Here is a 20,182-nt window from a genome sequence, read left to right as displayed (position 1 = left end):
GGGCATAGTGTAGCAAAAGCAGGTTTGAGAAAAACCCAGGCAAAAAGCCCGGGTGCTTTTTGTGTTTTTTAAAAACTATTTGACAAAGGTAGTTTCACGCTTATTTCACTTCAAAATGAATTTCGGAGTTAGAGCAGGAGCCGGAGAATACTTTCGGAGTAGGACCGAAGCCGGAGTCAAAAAAAGTGACTTCTCTCGTTCACCTCTGCTAGTGCTGTGGGTGAGGGTCTGCTACTATTCGGTGAGTTCCTAACCTCTAACCCTAACCCCTAACCCTAAAACGGCAATGATAATTAGGCTACGGTACCCGATAATTTAAAAAAAAAATTGAAAAAATTACCGAATGGGGATCGGACTCATCGCAACGGGCCATTCCGATGTGGTGAATGCAAAAGTTAATGAACTGAAGGTTAGGATTGGTCAGATGATTAACTTGATTATGTTTTAACAAGATGATATATTTGAGCCTTGGTAGAGAGCTTGGCTTGCACCATACCAGATACATATAACACTCAGTAACGTTAATGAATTTAACATTAAACACACAAAAAAACATGAAAAAACTACTAAATCCAACGTTTTCGACATCACATAGTGTCCTCTTCAGAAATAATTATAAGCTACATCTAAGAGAAATAAAAAAATGAATTTAAAGATGTACAATAAGCGACACCTCTCAACAGCAGTACAGCACCATCAACAACTGACACACGAATTCAATGCAGGATACAGAAATTGTCGAGGGTCAGATCACATGATATGCACAACACAAAATAATTGTTTTATTGCAGCCTGATACTATTATTGCGCACAGACATCCAATTCTGCAGTAAAATGTTGTGTGGTGTGTAATACACCTAAGCAAACATGACACTTTTTGCCCAAGAAATAGGGGGCCCGGAGTGAGAGGGGGGCCCGGAATGACTTTTCGTACCCCTGGTGAAAATTTCTCTGAGGCCCTGGCGTCTGCAGACGATGAGTTATAATTCATATTTTTATGCATAAAAAATAACTGATTTGCAAACTGAAGACTCTCAAAATAGAATTGCCAATCCGAAAATCAGTTTATTTATTATGGAGATTTATTTCATGCTTGATAATTAAAATTAATGGAAAATTGAAGCCAAACCAATAGCCTAGGTAAAATGACAGAAATCAAAATTAACTTTCTTTCACTGAACTGAAGAGATTCCTTAAAATTAGATCGAAACAGTTAGTATCTGTCTGCAGGTAGTAGCCTATTTAGCTATGCCTTATCAGACATTTTCTTTCAAATCATATAAAAAAGAGTTTTAATAGTTATGTAATTTTCACTTGGTGTAAAGCTACATGTGTTTGCATCATTCCGTTGCTTCGTGGACCCATCTGACAGACGTTTGAGGTATAATAATCCCCCTTTTTTTCTTTCATAAAAACTGCTTGCACTCTTATGTCACGCTAAAGCGCATAAAATCGCGTAACACGCGAAAGATCATTCATAATGTTTTTTTGTCAGTCAGCTGCAATTTTCTTTTTTTTAGTTCTGGAAGGAGGAGCAATAGTAGCTTTCTGATTTGCACAAAAACTGTTCTCAAACACAAGTTGTCATTACTGTCCGATGGTTAATTTCTGTTTTATGTTTTATTATACTACCGGAAACAGTTACCGGAAACAGACATTGCAGTCGGCTGCAGCGTGGGTCAGGTGTACGTCGGAAGGCGTACACCGATGCATAGCGCTCAAGTCCGCTTTCCCGCAATGCAGGATAAAGATAAACAAACAAACAATTATCTATTTTATTTCTACGATTTGTAAATTTTGCAGACAAATAATTTTATCTCCTTATTGAAAACAATAATCGTGTTAAACAATTTAATACAGAAGACTAGTGTTTTTTATATTGTTTCAACTTTTTCAGACGTTGAATCAACGTAAAAATGCCCCATTCTCCTTTGGGGAGTGATACAATAATCAAATGATTATACCAAGCAATATTGAGGTGAGGCAAGATACATATTTGCACATTACCGAGTGTGAAGAAATCACTACAGGATTTACAATGACACTTGTCACCCTTAGAGTGATCAGAAATAACAATTATAGTTTTTCTTTGCTTTCAAACCGTTTCAAACACAAAACAGACAAAAACAAAACAATAGAGACACAAAAATACATGTCAAAGTAGATACACCTAGCGGAAACAACAGCGCGAATAGATTTGACAAGAGAAGCTTTCTGGAAAAACATCAAGAATTGTTCCAGGCAGAAAAGAAAAACAGACGAATGTGTGGGATGGAACCGGAACAGGGTTGAGTCGGAAGCGGGTGAAACTGGTCTAAAACCAGATAGAACCGGACGCGAAATTTTTTTTCCCACGAGATTTCTGTCTCATTGATTCTAGTCACTCTAAAAGTAAGATTTTTCGAAAGTGTTTTGAAAGATTGGTTGATTCAGATTGCGAAATAACTATTTGCCAATGAAATCCTGCAATGATAATAAAATATAAGCTTTCCCTAACCCTACTTTTTTTGAAAAGCTCTTGTGCACCGCAAAAATTAATTTAAAGAAAAAAAAGTTTGACTTCGACGGGCGTCGAACCCTCGTTCTCACGATCACTAGGCAGAGGATGAAACCACTGAACCAACCGTGCCAACGATTAATATTGCATTCACACGGTTTTGATACAAACTTTTACCAAAATATGTAAATGAAACAGAAATCTCGTGGGAAAAAAAATTTCGCGAACCGGACACCGGTACAAATTCCGAGGTTCCTTCTCAACAAAAGACAGGACAATACGAATAGAAGTTATAAAGAAACTACGTTAAACAAATATTGATGATGATGGTGATGATAATACACACTACGGTAAGTGATGATAAAAGCAATAAAACAATAGAAAAGATTTGCACACTGAGAAGAACATAGCAGATAAATAGCAAACTTATACAATATCACGTTTACAACATGTAATATTAAGGAACACCACTGGTCTTAATGAACAGAAATTTAACAAAAACAGTCAGATTACAATAATTGTAGTGCTGTAGGCTGGTTAAACTACCATTAAATGCTGTATGGTCGTAAAAATGTCACTACAGGATACAAACTATGTAGTTTTAATTAGTAAATTAGTATTGCATGGATGTGGTACGATATAGCCTAGCTAATTTTTATTAAAGTCTTTTAAATAACAGTTCTACATCAGTATTACACAGTAAATTTTCTCTGTCTATACTATATTATATGCTTACTTGAAGAGAGTATGATGAAAATTTTGAAAGGAGCAAAAACATGTTGCGATTGAGAAAATAGTCAAAAACCGATCAGTCAACCGAAAATAACTAAATTTGCTAACAAGGTAACTCAGTGCATTCAACTCAGTACATTCATTTCAAGTAATCAAAGTACAGAATGAGAAGTGAAAAGACTCGCGTGTTTAAACAAGATCCACTATTTCCGATTTGAATCACATTTTCTGAACCTACGTTGGCATGAGTAAGTTACAAAAGTTTTACAAGAAAAAATATAAAGAAGAATGTTTAGAATGATGGTTTGGATTATAGAATAACCGTTGAAATCACGTTCTTTTTAACGAGTTTATACAAAAACTTTGACATAGATTCACACACAAAAAGCAAACGCTTCATCGAGCCGTCAGCTACTATTTACAGATTGCGGCAAACGTTAAAGGAAAGCGTGCTTGATGTGGATGAGAGAATCTAATACAGTGACGCTCTTTCTGGCGATACCCAAGCTCAACAAGTCTGCTGGGGGGGTGTCTCCAAAACAATGCGAATTCCACAATTTTATCAACACACTTTTACAACAATACAACATGCTTAACACGCTTTTACAACAATTTACTCAACACGCTTTTAAGTCTCACTACGGTATATGAAAGTGAGGTTGCGACGCCAAGAACTTTTGCCGCATCCAAGCTTACATCCGGTGGTTGAAGATTTCAATTACGCACACAAGAAAGTAAATCTTCATGTCCATTTTAAAACGTGTCATTAAATCTGTAAGACACAACCCAGTCAGCAAATCACTCCCTTTTTATATTGATTCAACGTCTGTATTCAAACATATTCAACCTCTTTAATATTGATTCGACGTCTGACTAACTGGAAGACACATGCTTGTGTGGGGCGTCGAACCAGCAATCTTCCGACTGTCGGCCGGACGTCCTCACTGCGAGCCATGGAGCGTACTCGAGAAAACAAAAATAAAATTTAGCGAAAAAATTATTGTCGTGATGCGCAAGTTAAATTTAGGAAAGTCATTGTCACAAGTCATATCATAAAATTGGATTGCCTCGCAAATAATTGACTGAGCTTTAGTAAAACAAATCATAACTTACTTTTGTAAACTCTCAATAAAGAGTATTTTGAAAAATCCTACACAAAGAAAACATCTACCACCAATAAGCCGTATAGCACCAAGATTGAGATATCAAATTCTACTTACACAAGTTTTCCATAACCCAAATCTTACACAAAAATTGCATGAAAATTGCAAACAAAATATCCGAATAGTGGCATCTCCGAAAGTAGATGGAAAGAACATGAAATTTTATAAACATTCAAATTAATCTTCTCCGCTCTGCTACGAGCAGGCCAACTTACATCGAAGAATATTACTACGCATTTTACATCTATCTCTTTGTAAGTTTGATTGTTCACGACCGTTCTTTCATTTGGGAAATTACCCAGACAGAAAATCAGTCGTTTTTTACATTGATTCAATGTAACGTCTGCAGACGTTGAATCAATGTAAAATAGGACTGATTTTCTGTGTGGGTATCCACGTTTCTGGGTGTGATGTAAAGTTTCATTCAATAACTGCAAGGCAGCAATGAACTCAACTTAAGTTATAACAATTTTAAACAAATAATGATGCCGACCATAGTAGTAATATTATAAAGTGGTTTTCAATACAAAGTCACAGATCCTTTAGACCTATATGGTTTTCAATTCTGAGTATGAAAAATTTCAGAAATTACAATACGACATTTAAATTCACAGAATTCGTAGCGCATCGATTTTTTTTTAGAAAATTTATTTGAAAATGATTTTACTTTTTTTTTTGGAAGTATTTTTAAATTAGAAACTACTGTTTTTGTTATCTGCATGAACAGCGTCCATAAGTGCTGTTGCTTTGCTCATCACTCGCTTTCCCAAGTAGAATTAATTCTGATATTGCTATTCACAGTGTAGCGTGATGGGTGGGAACTCTTCGTTGTCATCTAGCGGCAAGTTTTCCACAGTTTGGTTACCATCAGGTTGTGTTACAGATTGTTTTGGACGAGTCGAGTTCACGTTTTTCGAAGGCACTTTCTTGGCAAGTATGATCTCTTGTTTTTTTCCTTTTGTTGCGTCGGCATATGTTTCTTTCGCGCTTATCACACTCGGAGTTGTGCGTCCTGTGAAATCCAGCTTGTGCTGACGGACCAAAGTACATTCACCGCCTTCTGTAGTGTTGAGGTTGTATATGTAAAGGTGGCCGTCGGCGGATGCGACTAGAACACGCAGAAGTTTCTGCACCGTCGTTAAAGCACAAGTGTTCTTCATTCTTGACAAAGGAAGCTTAACAGTGGCAAAGGCACGATCTTGGCAAAGGATATCGTTGACTTGAGTAGGTAAGTAACTTGAGGAAGTGGAAAGAATCTTGTTGAAGTAATCGAGCCACGAAGCATCGGTTTCACTGCCGTGTCGATGAACCTCTTTGTTCTGGTGGCTCACTGGCTGCTCTAGCTTAAACAGGTGGACCGTCTCCGTATTACTTGACGCTGCCAAAAATATGGAGTCTTGGCTGAAAGCTAGCGAGCAGATGTTCACATACCTGGCTACGCCGCGACGGAATTCAAACAGACGTTTGCCATCGCTGACCGAAAAGACGCGAATCACAGTTCCTTTGTCTGAAGCGGTTGCCAGCTTAGAAGCGTCCGCGTTGAAAGACAAGGCCGCGATTGGGTTATGATGAGCGTGGATCATTGTCACTGCTTTAATGTTAGCTGCGTCGAATATCTGTACTTCTCCGGTGTGTGACGCGCCTGGGTAGGCGAGCAGGGTGTTGTCGGAGTTAGAACTAAGAGCACACACCCCTTGGGGGTTGGGGGGAACCCCTCTGATCGTGTGGATCAGACGCATACTTTGCATGTTATGGATGAATAAACTCTCTTCTAACACAACAACCAACCGGATCCGGTTTAACTTGACCGCAAGGATGCTGTTGGTGTAGCTAAACAATAAGATTGAAAAACGTTAAAAAAACATCAGTTTGTCGTGATAAATAAAAATAGCACTCAATGTTCACACAGCTTCACTTCACAATTCACATAGCCTACTAGAAACTTCAAAGAAATTTGAAAATCTTTATTTAACTTGAGGAAATCTAATCACAACCTACCTACCAACATTGTAAACAATCAAAAACAGATACATAGTGAATATACTTATGTAATAGTTATACTGTACAAAAACTTACAACGTATGAGTTAGAAATTGGGTCACACTGGCGCGTAAGTGTCGACTGCGACGGTGATTTAACCAGTCAACTTGGCTGAAGCAAGTGACAATGAGCAAACAAACAGCTCAAACATTATCGTAAAACACCAACCATGGATCTTTGGAAACGTTACAACAATAAACACATACCACTGTACAAAAACAAAAGGTTGTTTCTCTTCACCCTATAAGCCTGATTGCAGTTCAAAGTTGTAATCTGATAAATGTTTTTTTCAACACATGTGCTCATTACCAATCAGGTGTGCAATAAATAAATGCTCAGCTAGAAAAAGTTGTCGCTTTTGCATTTTCAACATTTTTTTCGATGTTAAAACGATGTAAAAATGATAACTTTTTCTGATTAGGGAGCCTACCTGTAATTACATATCTCAGCATTCTTGGTGAAATCAAACACCTTCAGTTGTTTGGGAGCAGAGAGACTAACTATGGCGACTAAGCTAGTCGTGAACAACCTCTCCACTAAACAAACATCTTGGATCTTGTCAGAATGCAACTAAAAAAATTATAAGATTGTACAGTATTATGCACCGAGAGAAGTATGGAGTTGTTTGAAAAACGTTTTATAACATCATTATTTTGTGTTCAACAACCAAAAGATTTGCAACACCAACGCTTCCCTAAACAGCAAATTCCGTCATTTTTACATTTATTCAACGCATGCAGACGTTGAATCAACAAAAAATGACAGATTTTGCTGTCGGGGTGGTGTTTCATTGCAACAAGATATCAATCATTGTAAGCGGGAAATGTAGCTGGCGAAAGTTTCTGTGTTCACATCGTTTCAATATCGCCAGACGGTGAAACGATGTAAAAGTAGAATGACTTTTTGCTAGCTGAGGACCACAGGCTCCCAGCTTACAACTGCTAACTACGTAGCTGTAAACATCAATCTTACAACAAAAAATTAAACGCTGTCGGATTTTTTTGCCATAGCAATCATTAGGCCAGCTCATACGTACGTGAAATTTCACGCAGACCATATTTAAGCATGTGTGCAGACAAGAAACAATTTCGTGTTACATGAGAGTATGAGACAGTCTTTACAACGTTTGTAAGCGAGTGAGCAAGCGCATGCAATACTCTTCAAACGCCAGCCAAAGAAAGTTTTTTAATCTACAAAAAATCCACCAGTCAATCGCACACAATGATTCATGATTACACTACTGCAAATGTTACTTCAAAAGCTCAAAAAATGCCCAACTTTAGAATGTCTTTCCATTTACCTCTTCAAGAGTATCGATCGCGTTCAAGTTCAAAATTCTGTATCCTGAACGGCCTCCAACAGTAAGAGATGTAAAATTTTGATTGAAGCTTCCGAAAAGAAAATCCCCTTCGTGTGTCGCAAGATTCATCTTTACGTTTGACTCAGTCAAAGTTACTATCCTCCTGCGTAGTTTATCGATGTCAGTTACAGCAGGGGTTGATGAAAATGCACCAAAAACACCAGCATTCTCAAACGTTTGATTGATTCAACGTTTGCAGACGTTGAATCAATGTAAAAATGATCGATTTTGCTATCTGTATTCAGCGCCCAGACAACAAAATCTGTTCAGCGTCTGGAGACGTCTGCAGACGTTGAATAAATGTACAAATGACGGATTTTGCAGTCTGGGCGATGATATAACTGTCGCACTCGCACTACCTTAAGAAGTAAACTCGTGTGGAGAGCGGCAAACAGAAGGCAACTGCTTGCGTTTTGGGCTTTCCCAAAACTAATTAGACTGACCAGATGGTGATGGCCACTGTCGTTGACAATCGATTACCCATTTCTTTTCGGGTTTAAAGATTATTTGGTATATACAACAGAGTTATGCTTGAAAATTGTGCTTTGAAAAAGTCGAATGTTACTTCTCTTGGATGTTGCTGATCCATTGGTGTCCGTGCCAAAAGTAAGAATTAAAGGCATGTTGTACCGTACCGTACACCAGATTATTAAATGTTAAAGTGATGTTGAAACTGTCCAACATACATATGATTGGAAGGTATATACAGTCTGCATGACAACAGAACACATGCAATCGCTAGGATATTGTTTGACAACTTGTTTTACTGGTTCGAGCAGCTTATAAAATATTCAAAACTCTTAAACAGTAAGATAGTTTCGTTTGTGGCCAGTAACCTTAAACGAAATTATTTTTTTTTGTTCACTTTTAAATGCAACTTCACTGCCAGTTCTATGAAATATTGTACCAAAATGAAAAGTGGTATGATATGACTAATGCCTATAAAAGAAGATACAGAATGAGTAGGTAGGGATAAATTTACATTTGGATTACCATCTTGCATAATTATGCATTGGCACATTGCCAAGTAGCTTTTGTTTTGTGCAATATTAAGCGAAGCATACTTGCTGAAATGCTGACTAAAGGTCATCTCTGCGCCACAGACATTGTTTGGAATCATTTGGTATTGCATTTGAATAAATCACATGGCTAAAGTACTGTAGCTTAAAATTGTCATGTCTAAGGACGGCTTCATTAGAACCAAGCAGAATTTTCTTAGATATAATATATTGACGGCAACAAATTGTTGCTCTAATAGTCACATAAATTTCTGCCATCACTGCAACTATAAATAAAATGCACTTTCACAGGCAGATAAAGAGACAGTAATACAAAATCTTTGATCAACATAACAATATAAGCCACACTTCACATTAAACAAACTTTTTATGTAATTTAAAGTTCAAGAAAAGGTGATTAAATGGCGACGCATTCACTGAGGAATAAAACGTAGGTTCAAAACTTGTGTACCGGTATTTAATTTTAAGTGCAGCAGAAACAAAATAATGAAAACAAACCAAAATTTAATGATCTTAAAACAGTTATGAGCCACCATGACTTTTTGATTAAGGGTGTTTTAAATGGATTAAAAAAACTTTGCTGTCTCCCAGAACTAAAACCCATTACAAAAAAATTAAATAAAATGATCAAGATTGCAAACAAAGCAACAATTACACACATCTGAAAACATTAGCTAACACACTTGAAAAAACATCACTTCAAGAAGTTATGTCAATATTTGCATTGTGTATCATAGAGATTACATTATAAGCTAAAAAGCTACTATTTTAATTTAAAGAAATTATGAAAGATAATTGTGTGGATGCTTACATAATTTGAAGAAATTATTTAAACTATTTTTATCAAATGTAATTTTTACTAGCAACAAACAAGTAACTTCAGCAACATATTATTTCTTGAATCAGCAATTTTCCAGCTTGCCGCATGCAAGAAAATTATCAATGTTCCTTTTTGGAATAACAAATTTGTTGCACCATGAATAGGTGCATACTGTTTCAATGCAAGATTTTTGTCAAAGAGGATTCTTACCAAAGGAAAGATTTACTTGTTGAAAATTCATTATCAAGAAATTGTTGACTAAAACAGGCATGATAGACTGCATGAAATTGTCCAAACTCTTGTCTACAATAATGAATGGGACAATTTTATCTTCAGTAAGTTGGTAAGCGCTAAACGAAAGTTAAAGGGTTGCAAACACCTGGCTTAGTATATTTTATTGCTGCAATAACATGCTATGTTGAATGTAGCGAAATGACAAAAGAGAATGCATTTCACTAAAAACTGGATATATATATATATATATATATATAGTAAATTCCACATTTTGGACACCAAAGTATTTTTTCTTTTTATGCTGAGATTTTGAGAACAAAGAAGGCTTGCATTAATCCGGAATGACCCGTTTCGGTGAGTCCGATTCGGTGAGTCCGACCCCTTAACGGGGGATTTTTTCAATTTTTTTTTTGAATTATCGGGTACCGTAGCCTAATTATCATTGCCGTTTTAGGGTTAGGGGTTAAGGATTAGGGGTTAGACGTTAGGAACTCACCGAATCGGACTAACCGAATCAGACTCACCGAATAGTAGCAGACCCCATTAATCAACTCAACATTTTATCTTACAAAGAGTGCATACAAAAAGCAGAAAGTGAAATGGTAATGATGGCCTATATACCAGGGTTTCACAAACTAGGAGTTGCCGCCTTTCACGGGGTTGCACAGCAAATTTAAGGGGTTGCTAGCAGGGGCAGCTCGCTAGTGTGTGCTGCAGCACTCCCATGAAAGTTTTCACAAGAAGTTTCTATAATATCTTAGCATTTCTTCTGCCCAAAATGTATTTTATGTTCTCTGTTCACAGAATTGCTGACTGTTATAAGTGTAAATTATATTTGGAAACTCTGCGTGCTGTGAAATATTTTACGCAAGGTTACAGTTAAACAGACACTTGACTGTGATGTCGTAGAGCCGCGTGTTTTCTTGAATTGCCTGTACAAGTGAATAGGATTGGAAAGCGATGTGCTGTGTTTGAAACAGCATACGGCAAAAAAGGCGAACGTTGAGGAAAAAAGGCAATGTGAAAAGGCGATAAGTGTATGGCGTCATGGTAACGTCAAAAGCAGGTTACGGCGCAATAGCGACACCAGTTTGAATCCGCCTTCACGTTGTGAAATTATGCATTGGTAACGTGTTATGCAATAAACCAATTAGTAGTTTACATTTTCGCTGATTAGTGTTATGTTAGTTACAGAAGAACGCAAATAAGGAGGCACTAGAAAACCTGATACTTTTTAGGATAAGTCTGTCTCCCATCTTTGGAAAAAAACTGCTTAAATTTAATATGTCATGCAATAAGTAACGTATCTACATCCAAAATTAAAAGTGACATCTTAGGCCACGGGAGTCTGCAGTATCCCCATTTCTAGGACTCACCAGCCGCCACTGGTTGCTAGTATACCTGTTTTATAATTTTTAATATGTTTCATGCATGTCACATGTACAAAATAAAGGTAACCACATGTCCTCTTTTTGGAGGACTTGTCTACTATTTAAATAAAAAATATTTTATTCTCTGTGGATGTTTAAAATTACCCAAATATTCTCTTTTTCTAATTTGAAACAATTAAAACAACATCTATATAATATTCATTTGAACTGAGCCATTTTAATGTTTTCGTAATGTGCCAAACTCACCTTATGACTGAACATGCATGATACAATCAATTCCAATGTTTACTGGTGATGAGCAGCAAATTGTCAACAACTGTATATCAGTATACAATCGGCTATCTTTTAATGTATTGTTTTAGGTCCTGAAATGTGTAAAAAGCATTAAAGTTTTTTTACAACTGAGACATTTTTGTATTGTTAACTAGCGATGTAGGGGAAAGTGGGGCTTTAACGATCATGCTCTCGTGTTTTCTTCAATATCAAGAAATGTATAGGTCTCAGGCTAAAAAAAATTTTTGTGTGAGATCAGGACAACCTTTTTTAAAATGTTTTCAATGATCATTATAGCCCCAGTAGTTAAACAGGCTTGTTACAATGGTTTTTAAAAATCTTTTTGGTGATTGGTATAGCCCCTATGAACTGGGGCTTTAACGATCACTATTATGTTTTTTAAAAAATGTGCGATAATCGAACTAAAGTTGCAACAGTATTGTGTAGAACATGTGACTTTATCAACACAATGTGCCCACCTAAATAATATCCACACCATTGAACAGTTGAACATAGTCAGACCAGAGGACTAGTGTTTGTTTGTTACATTAAAATGTTCAATAATAATTTACTGGGTGCATGATGGGTGCATCAACAGCAGTCGACAGGTTGCGCACTCGTGCCTTTGATAACTGCTCTCCTTTCCCTTTGCTTATAGCTGGATGTCTCCTCATGAAACCTTGAAACCATTGCTGCCCTGGCACTCCTCCCTTGAAAGGCGTAATTCTGTCTGTTTTGTTGGATAATTCTGCAACATAGGAGCCAACTACTTGACATGTCTCAAGTTGTGTGAGTCCATACCCCCAATCTGATAACACTAAAATGCATTCTTCAATCTCAGCTTCTTCTTCTGCTGTTACTGCTGTAGGGTGTCCTGGATTTTCCTGTTTCAACTTATTCTTTACTCTGCTTTGTAGCACTGAGTATGGAACATCATACATTTTTGCTGCATTTCTTATGCTACCACTATGGCATGCTTCCATTGCCATTTCAAGTCTTTTTCCATGTAATGTTCCTTTACTGTAATTTCTTCTCATATTTACATTAAGTCCACTTTTTTTACCCTTACACTTCCCTTTTTGGTAAAAACGAACCATAATTCAAAGTGATCGCTAAAGCCCCTGTAGTACAATATTGAAACAATAAACTTTAATACACTATAATTCATAACAGAGATAATCTCAGTCAATAATTTTGCTTTGATATGTATTTGGTACAGTTACTCTACCATACATATACAAACAATTATAATATTCAAACAAAATTGTATAAAAAATTGTAAATAAAAATAGCACATGAAAAGTTTTGCGAGCCGTTTTTTCTTAAAAATATTGTATATGTAGAATCAAGGAAGCACAGAGTGGTTGGTGGTGAGTAATTGGTAGCTCAACATGCTTTATAATGATGTTTAATACAATAGGAAAAAATGTGTAAGATGTTTTTAGGTGTCACATAATTTTAATGGGGCGGAAATATAAAATAAAATAAATGAACGTTATAACCTCTGCTGTGATAAATCTCATTTAAAGGAGATTGATAAGTTTTATGACAGTATCGTAGAGGTCCTCCTAGATGCCTCAAGAAAAGTTCTTTTAGTTAAAAACAAGAAAATATCTACTTATTCAACTCCTGGTTGGAACAATACTGTCAAGTCCCTCCACAAGCAAGCCAGAGCTAAGTACCTGGACTGGGTTGAAGGTGGCAAACCTAAAACTGGCAGCATACACAAGGCCATGTCTGATACTCGTAAAATATTCAAATCTTCTCTACGAAAGTGCAAAAGTAACAGTGATCAGCATGAAGCAGATGCCATTGCCAAATCATTTCATGCAGACTCCTCGTTTAAAACATTTTGGGATAAAATTAGACAGTCTGGATCACAAAGATGTTCATTACCTACCTCTGTCGGAAGTGCTGTTGGAAGTGAAAACATTTTGAACATGTGGATGTATCACTTTAATCAATTGCTAAACTCGACTGGTAAAAAAGTTGTCAATGAAGAATTTGTTTCAGCTCACTTAAATGATATACATGGCTATCACAATACTAATCAATTTCTGACCTCTGCTGACACAGTTTCTTCTTTGCTTCATAAATTGCCATTAAATTGCTCTGTTGGTTGTGATAAAATATCTTCTGAGCACATTGCTTATGCAGATTCCAGTATCAGTGTATATCTTTCATCATTTTTTAATATGTGCCTTGTTCATGGGTATGTGCCTAATGCTTGTCTTAAAACTGAATTAGTTCCCATTGTTAAAAACAAATCTAGTGACGTAAGAGACATCGCAAACTACAGACCTATTGCTCTTGCTACTGCCATTTCTAAACTATTTGAGCATGTTGTACTTTTTTTTATTAATGACTATCTCACAACAAATGATAATCAATTTGGCTTTAAACCTAAGCATAGCACAGATATGTGCATTTTTGTACTTAAGCAAGCTGTGTCTTACTACAGAAAACGTGAAAGTCCTGTTTTTTCTGTATTCTTAGATGCTTCGAAAGCATTTGATAGGGTAAACCACAACCTCCTATTCAAGAAACTAATTCAACGAGGAGTGCCGATGTGCCTTGTTCGTCTAATAGTTTATTGGTATACTCATCAGCGGATGTACATACGCTGGGGTTGTCATTACTCACAGTCTTTTTCTGTCAGCAATGGTGTCAAACAGGGTGGTGTCCTCAGTCCTTACTTATTTGCCGTGTATATGGATGATCTATCGACTGTGTTAAGCAAAACCAAGGCAGGCTGTTACATAGGTAATACACTTGTCAATCATCTCATGTTTGCTGATGATATTTGTTGTATTTCTCCAAGTGTTCATGGTCTGCAGAGTATCTTGAATGTGTGTGAAGATTATGCGCTTTCTAACGATGTTATTTTAACTACAAAAAGTCATTTGCTATGTACTTCCAAACCAAACACTTAAAGTTAAATTTGAATCCAATTGTACGGCTCAATGGAAGTGAGATCAAATTCGTAGACAGTGTCAAATATTTGGGTGTTTTTCTTGACACGGCAATGTGTGACGACAAGGATATAAATCGACAAGTGCGATCAATCTACTGTTCTGCCAACAAATTAAAATCAAAATTTTACAAGTGCTCCAGTGATATTAAAAATGTTCTATTCCGTTCTTATTGTACTCCAATGTATGCATGTCATCTGTGGGAAAATTATCATCAACGAGACATTAATCGTCTGCGTGTTGCCTTCAATAATGCGTTTAGAATTATACACAATTTGCCTAAACACTATAGCGTACGTGAACATCAAGTCTTGTGTAACATCATAACATTTGATGCATTACTTCGGAAATATATTTTTTCTTTTGTTGGAAGATGTGAAGTATCATCTAACTCTATTGTTGCCTCCCTGATGAGGTCTGATTGCCATCGTATATCAAATTACCGTCTTCATTATAATAATTCTATGTATGCTATTATCTAGTTTTGATGGCTGCCATGTCATCTGATTGTCTTTATCGTTCTGAATACTTTCAGTTCTTCTAACTTGTAACACTACCGTACCATTATACCGTCTGTAAACTTGTAACAGTAGATAGCCTATTAGTGAGATTTTGTGCATTTGCAGTTTGTGTATTACTTCGTTGTTATTTCGTTGTTGTTGTTCGTTATTTGTGCATTTGCAGTTTGTGTATTATTTCGTTGTTTTGTTTTGGATATGGACAGCTTTGTCTGATGCAAATAAATTATTATTATAGCCCTGTGATCGTTAAAGCCCCACTTTCCCCTACTTTAGTTAGAAAGAAAACTTTATGTTGGCTACATGCACTGCAATATGATAGTTCCAACACCCCTTTCCAGGAACGATGCTACATCATTTTGAACGGTTCTTTAGATTTTCACAAAATCTATTTTTTTTAAAATCAGATGGTTGACATTCTCCCCTACCTATGTTCCAGCTGTAAGAGCTTAATGTTGTCTTGGTATTGTCAAGAATATAATTTGTCTTAATTTCATTATTTAGTTTTATACTCTTCCACTTCTCTAATTATATGGCAAGTAAACCTATGCACAAATACATGCAATGCAAGCACCTTTCAAACTTTTCTTTGAAATTAACATCAACCATTGTGAACTGCAACAACCCTGCGTTGTTATATTGCTGTTTCATTGTGTGTCTTGTTATAGCTTTAGAAAACAGTGCTTGTCCAAGGGAAGTAGACTCTTTTGTAAAGCCCTTGACAACACTTAACCTTTCACAAAAGCTGAATAAGGTTATGAACTAGTCATAAAAGACTTAGGCTAACCTGGTGAAGTTAACAAATTTTAAACCAAAAAGAGTTGAAAATAAGGTTACTGCACATCTTCACTTTTGCTTGACGCTGCAGCTGTGAAATGAATAGGCTGGAAGTGCCACAACAATTTGAATGGTGCAAATATTGCGCAAAAGGCGTAGCCCATTTGTTGCTGTTTACCAATATCACGTGACCACGCGATCAGCTGTGCTCCAGTTCATTGTTGTGACGTCACAAAGAACGAGCGGACAGCCTTCATTATTTGAATTCTGTAAAAAACCATGATGCAATCACAATACAATCGCCGCTGTGGTGAATGACGCCTGTTATGAAGGAGAATTCACCATTGCAAATACAGCCTATGAGCCTATTGTTTTCACGTTCAATGTATCTCTCTCGACTTTCAGCAAAATGAGCGTTTGTAAAAAGTGTTAAATTTAATATCTACAGATGTTTTATTGACGTCATATGGAATTTTTTTTTGAGAATTACCGAATTTAGAAACCCTATTTTGCAAATTAAAAATTCCGTTCAGTTAGTTTGTTGTACTTTTAATCTATTCAACGGCAAACATTGGTGAAGTGACTCAGCGCAGCCTACGGGTAATTACGTTTTCGCGGGATTCGAAGAGTGGTAGGACTTCGCTAAACGTTTATTTGCATAAAGATTTGTATTTTCTTTTCGAATTAGACCTAGCTTACCCTACTACCTAAATACCAGGCGGTGCCAACACAGACAGCAAAGTCCATCACTTTTACATTGATTCAACGTCTGCAGACGTCTCAAAAGCCTTGACATGATCAACCTCAACCTGTGATGACGAAATCGATTTATGATTATAAAATGAGGCTGGCAAACTGTTTGCAAAGTGAATAACAAGGCTTAGTTATAAGTTTTGATGCTATATTCATTTACATACATGATTGGATATGTGCGTTTCATAATAGCCAAACCAAGGAGACAAGTTGCTGTTGCACTAAGTGATTATGAAATTATATTGACATGATGCCATAAAAAACAGCCTTTGCTGGTTTACAAACAGCAGCTGGGCAACGCGTAACCATACAGCAGGGGTGTCCAAAGTCCGGCCCGCAATACATTTAAAAAAATTGATAGGCAGTATTTTTTCACCAACAAAAATACAGGCGATAAAAGTTAAAATCCTTGTATGGTCATCATCGCAAAATCATATATTATTGTTTGGAGTGTTGTAATGAGTGATACTGGATACAGTGGAGCATTCATTCATTTTCTTGTCAGCAAATTCAAGCCGACAGCAACGGATTTCTCTCGTGTCTTTTTATCAGTAGCTGGTTAAAAACAAATTTCCAGAATTGTAAAACTTTGCAAAATGAACGTTGAGCTTGTTCGGTTTAATATAAGTGTGAGCAGACGTTGATTGATTGAATCTTTATTCTCGGACTGGGAAAGCTTCTTGCAGAGCTTACTCCTGGCAGTTTCGCATACTTGTAGTTGTAGAGCAGAGGTTCTCAACCTTTTGAGATTCAAGGACCACTTAAAAAAATTGTGTCTCAGTCACGAACCACTACTTCCCTCCTCCCCTTTGTAACGAACAAATGTCACTTATTGCTTGCTAAGTCATAAACAGTAGTTGGTTTTAGAAAGATTGCTACATATAGTGCGAGCCTTAAGCTTGCACATTGAGCACAGCATATCCAAGCGAGGTGTAGGCCTAATACTTGAAAGACTCAATCGGAGTTCATCTTCGACTTCAAGTCGAGAACAATACTTTGTCTTTATTGTAACCAATGCAGAAAATCCACATTCATAAAGATAAGATGTCGCAAAAGGTAAACTTATTTTCAAAGCTTTCTGAGACAGTTGTGGATACTCATGTGAAGCTTGTATCCAAAATTTTATCAAGCTCACTCTCAGATGGATGCAACATATTTAAAGTAGTGTCACTGGTCAGTTCACGGACTGGAAACCCATGAAAAACTATGAACGTTCAAATCACCAAAGTACCGGTAGAAGTTAAATTGATCCTGCAGTGACTGAGTAGGTGGTCAGAAATAAAATTCATCAACAGTTTTTTATTGATTTCATTATTTTTTGGTTTCTCAGTGAATTCGTACAATTGATCAAACATGTCAAAGTTGCCCTGCAATAATCTTGTCTTCAAAAGATAAGGTTTTTTCGTAAAAGCAGACACTTTATCACTGAGGGTAATTAAATTTGTCTGCTTTCCTTGCAGCGATTAATGAAGTTTAGGCTATTCAGTTGTTCAAAAATGTCAGCCAAATAAGCTAGAACAGCAACCCAAAAGCAATCGTTCAAACGAGTTACGAGTAACAAGCTTGGATTTTTTGTCTAAGAAACTCTCACAGCACCACGTAACTCAAACAGTCGGTTAAACACTTTTCCCCTTGATAACCCGCAAACTTGAGTATGCATCAGCAGCTGTTCATGATCAAGATCCTTATTCGAACATAATGAAGCAAAGAGACGACAATTCTGTGGATGAGCCTTGATAAAATTAACAACTTTTATGCAAATGGTTAAAAAACAACAGCTTCAGACTTTGCTTGCGGACCACCAGGCAAATGCCCGCGGACCACAGGTTGAGAACCGCTGCTGTAGAGGCTTTAAATCACTGACGCAAGCCTGGTCACCGAGATTGGCAAAGTGAAGTTTCCGATTGTTGAAGTCTTGTTGCCGGGGAATTATTCCATCCATTAGATGCCGCTGAATGGAGAGCAGTCCTTAACGTGCGTTGCTCAAGCGCACACCTCGAGAGTCGAACCAGCGCCGCGCGATCTTGAAGCTTCTTCGTTCCATAAGTGACGCGCTATAACCAACTGAGCCATCGTTCTCGGTTACGAACTTGAACAAGAACCGCTTGACATTAAAGTTGAGCGACTCCCATCTACGTGATATTTTACGCGTGTCTACCATTAGCCTACCCTCCAACTAAACTTGATCTGGGTATAGAAATCAAGACGTCAGTTTTATCCTTGACACCACGGACACATTTACTCAGACATATGATATCCCGATATATGTATAGCCTACAACAAAATAGTTAAACCCAATTATTGCTTTATTGTATGAAAATGCCACCTTTTCTTATGCAAAATAATAAGACTGTTGGAGTGTTGGCCCGCTTAATCGTTAACGTGGAAACCCTGTTCTAAACAAGACATGCGCAGAACATCGAAGCGGCATTATGTTGAGACACTCGTGTTATGAAGACATATTGTAAACCTGTGTATTGTAAACCAAGTCTTGTTCAATATACTGTATTACACCTACAACACTTTAGCCTACTCACTGCTCAGTCGTGTTCCGTTGATAGAAATACGGTATCTTGATTGTACATGGAGGCGCATAAACTTAGGCTACTCATCCTTTTCTACAATGACTTAACTTTTGCAACGTTGAATCAATGTGAAAAAGACTGATTTGCTGACTGGGGCAAACAAACACTATACACCGCGCTTGCAACAATTAATTTAACCAAATTTTTTCCAAATTACAAAACGACACAAAGTCTCAACTACACCTACAATCGAATAGAAAAGTGTAATAAATTAGATTCAATTAGGCTGCAATCATGAGTGATATAACTCTGAACAATCTTACAACGCACAGTATTAATGTTGCAGTTATTCATGATCATTGACAAGAAATGCGTATCAGTTACTTAATAAAAAAACATGATCACTGCAAAAAGCTTTGGCACTCTTGAATTATCTCGGAAATATAATGGCTTACAAAAGCATTAACAACACACAATTTTAAGGGCGAAAAACAACTCTGTTCAATACAATGAACAAAAATAGCCTAGGCTTTTTTGCAACTTAGTTATTCTTTAAAACAAGAGCCAATCGCAATAGGCTACTGTTCAAAAATATTGCAAATTAGATAAAAACCAACAAAACATTTGCAAACAGTTTATCACTTCCGTGTAGACTTGCTTGTTTCACATTGGTGCTAACTACGCAGTGCCGGATCAACAATAGCAACACAATCGCAACTTTTCCATTTCACTAGTGGTCGCCAAACCGGCGTAAAATCAAAATTTCTGAGAGCAATTTTGGGAGTTTGTTTTGTTGCACTGGGTTTGTTAAGACCATTGAAAAACACAAATTTGGTAATACAGTAGAATTCGCCTATAACGGCTTCGTTTATAACGTCAATTCGCCTATTACGTCACATTTCGCTCGGTCCCGGCAGAATTCCTATCTTTTACGTACATTGTAGTTCGGCTACAACAGCATCGCCTATAACGTCAATTCGCATGTAACAGCACGCATTATTTGCCCCAGACGTCTTTTGTTCGTTTATAACGTCACTTTAAGCCATCACCTTCACCACGAATGGTCAGTATTTTAATCCAGTTAGCGCTGCTGCTTGCAAAATGTCTT

The 20,182-nt window shown here is 36.9% G+C and overlaps 1 protein-coding gene and 1 pseudogene across 1 annotated transcript; both read right to left on the bottom strand.

Moving 5' to 3' along the window:
* LOC145784425 (uncharacterized) overlaps positions 1–20,182 on the bottom strand; it is a 276,670-nt pseudogene that overhangs the window by 135,851 nt on the left and 120,637 nt on the right.
* LOC145784426 (WD repeat domain phosphoinositide-interacting protein 2-like) lies at positions 1,762–11,623 on the bottom strand. Its single transcript, XM_082596241.1, has 4 exons — positions 11,503–11,623; positions 7,733–7,895; positions 6,863–7,002; positions 1,762–6,222 (listed from the first exon to the last, which is right to left on the bottom strand). The coding sequence occupies exons 2-4, from the start codon at positions 7,859–7,861 to the stop codon at positions 5,184–5,186; spliced, it is 1,308 nt and encodes a 435-aa protein (XP_082452367.1). The 5' UTR covers positions 7,862–7,895; positions 11,503–11,623; the 3' UTR covers positions 1,762–5,183.

Source organism: Aplidium turbinatum, chromosome 15, assembly GCF_918807975.1.
Source record: "Aplidium turbinatum chromosome 15, kaAplTurb1.1, whole genome shotgun sequence".
Taxonomy (NCBI): domain Eukaryota; kingdom Metazoa; phylum Chordata; class Ascidiacea; order Aplousobranchia; family Polyclinidae; genus Aplidium; species Aplidium turbinatum.
The sequence above is the reverse complement of the archived record's forward strand: the minus strand, read 5'-3'. Positions and strand labels throughout refer to the sequence as shown.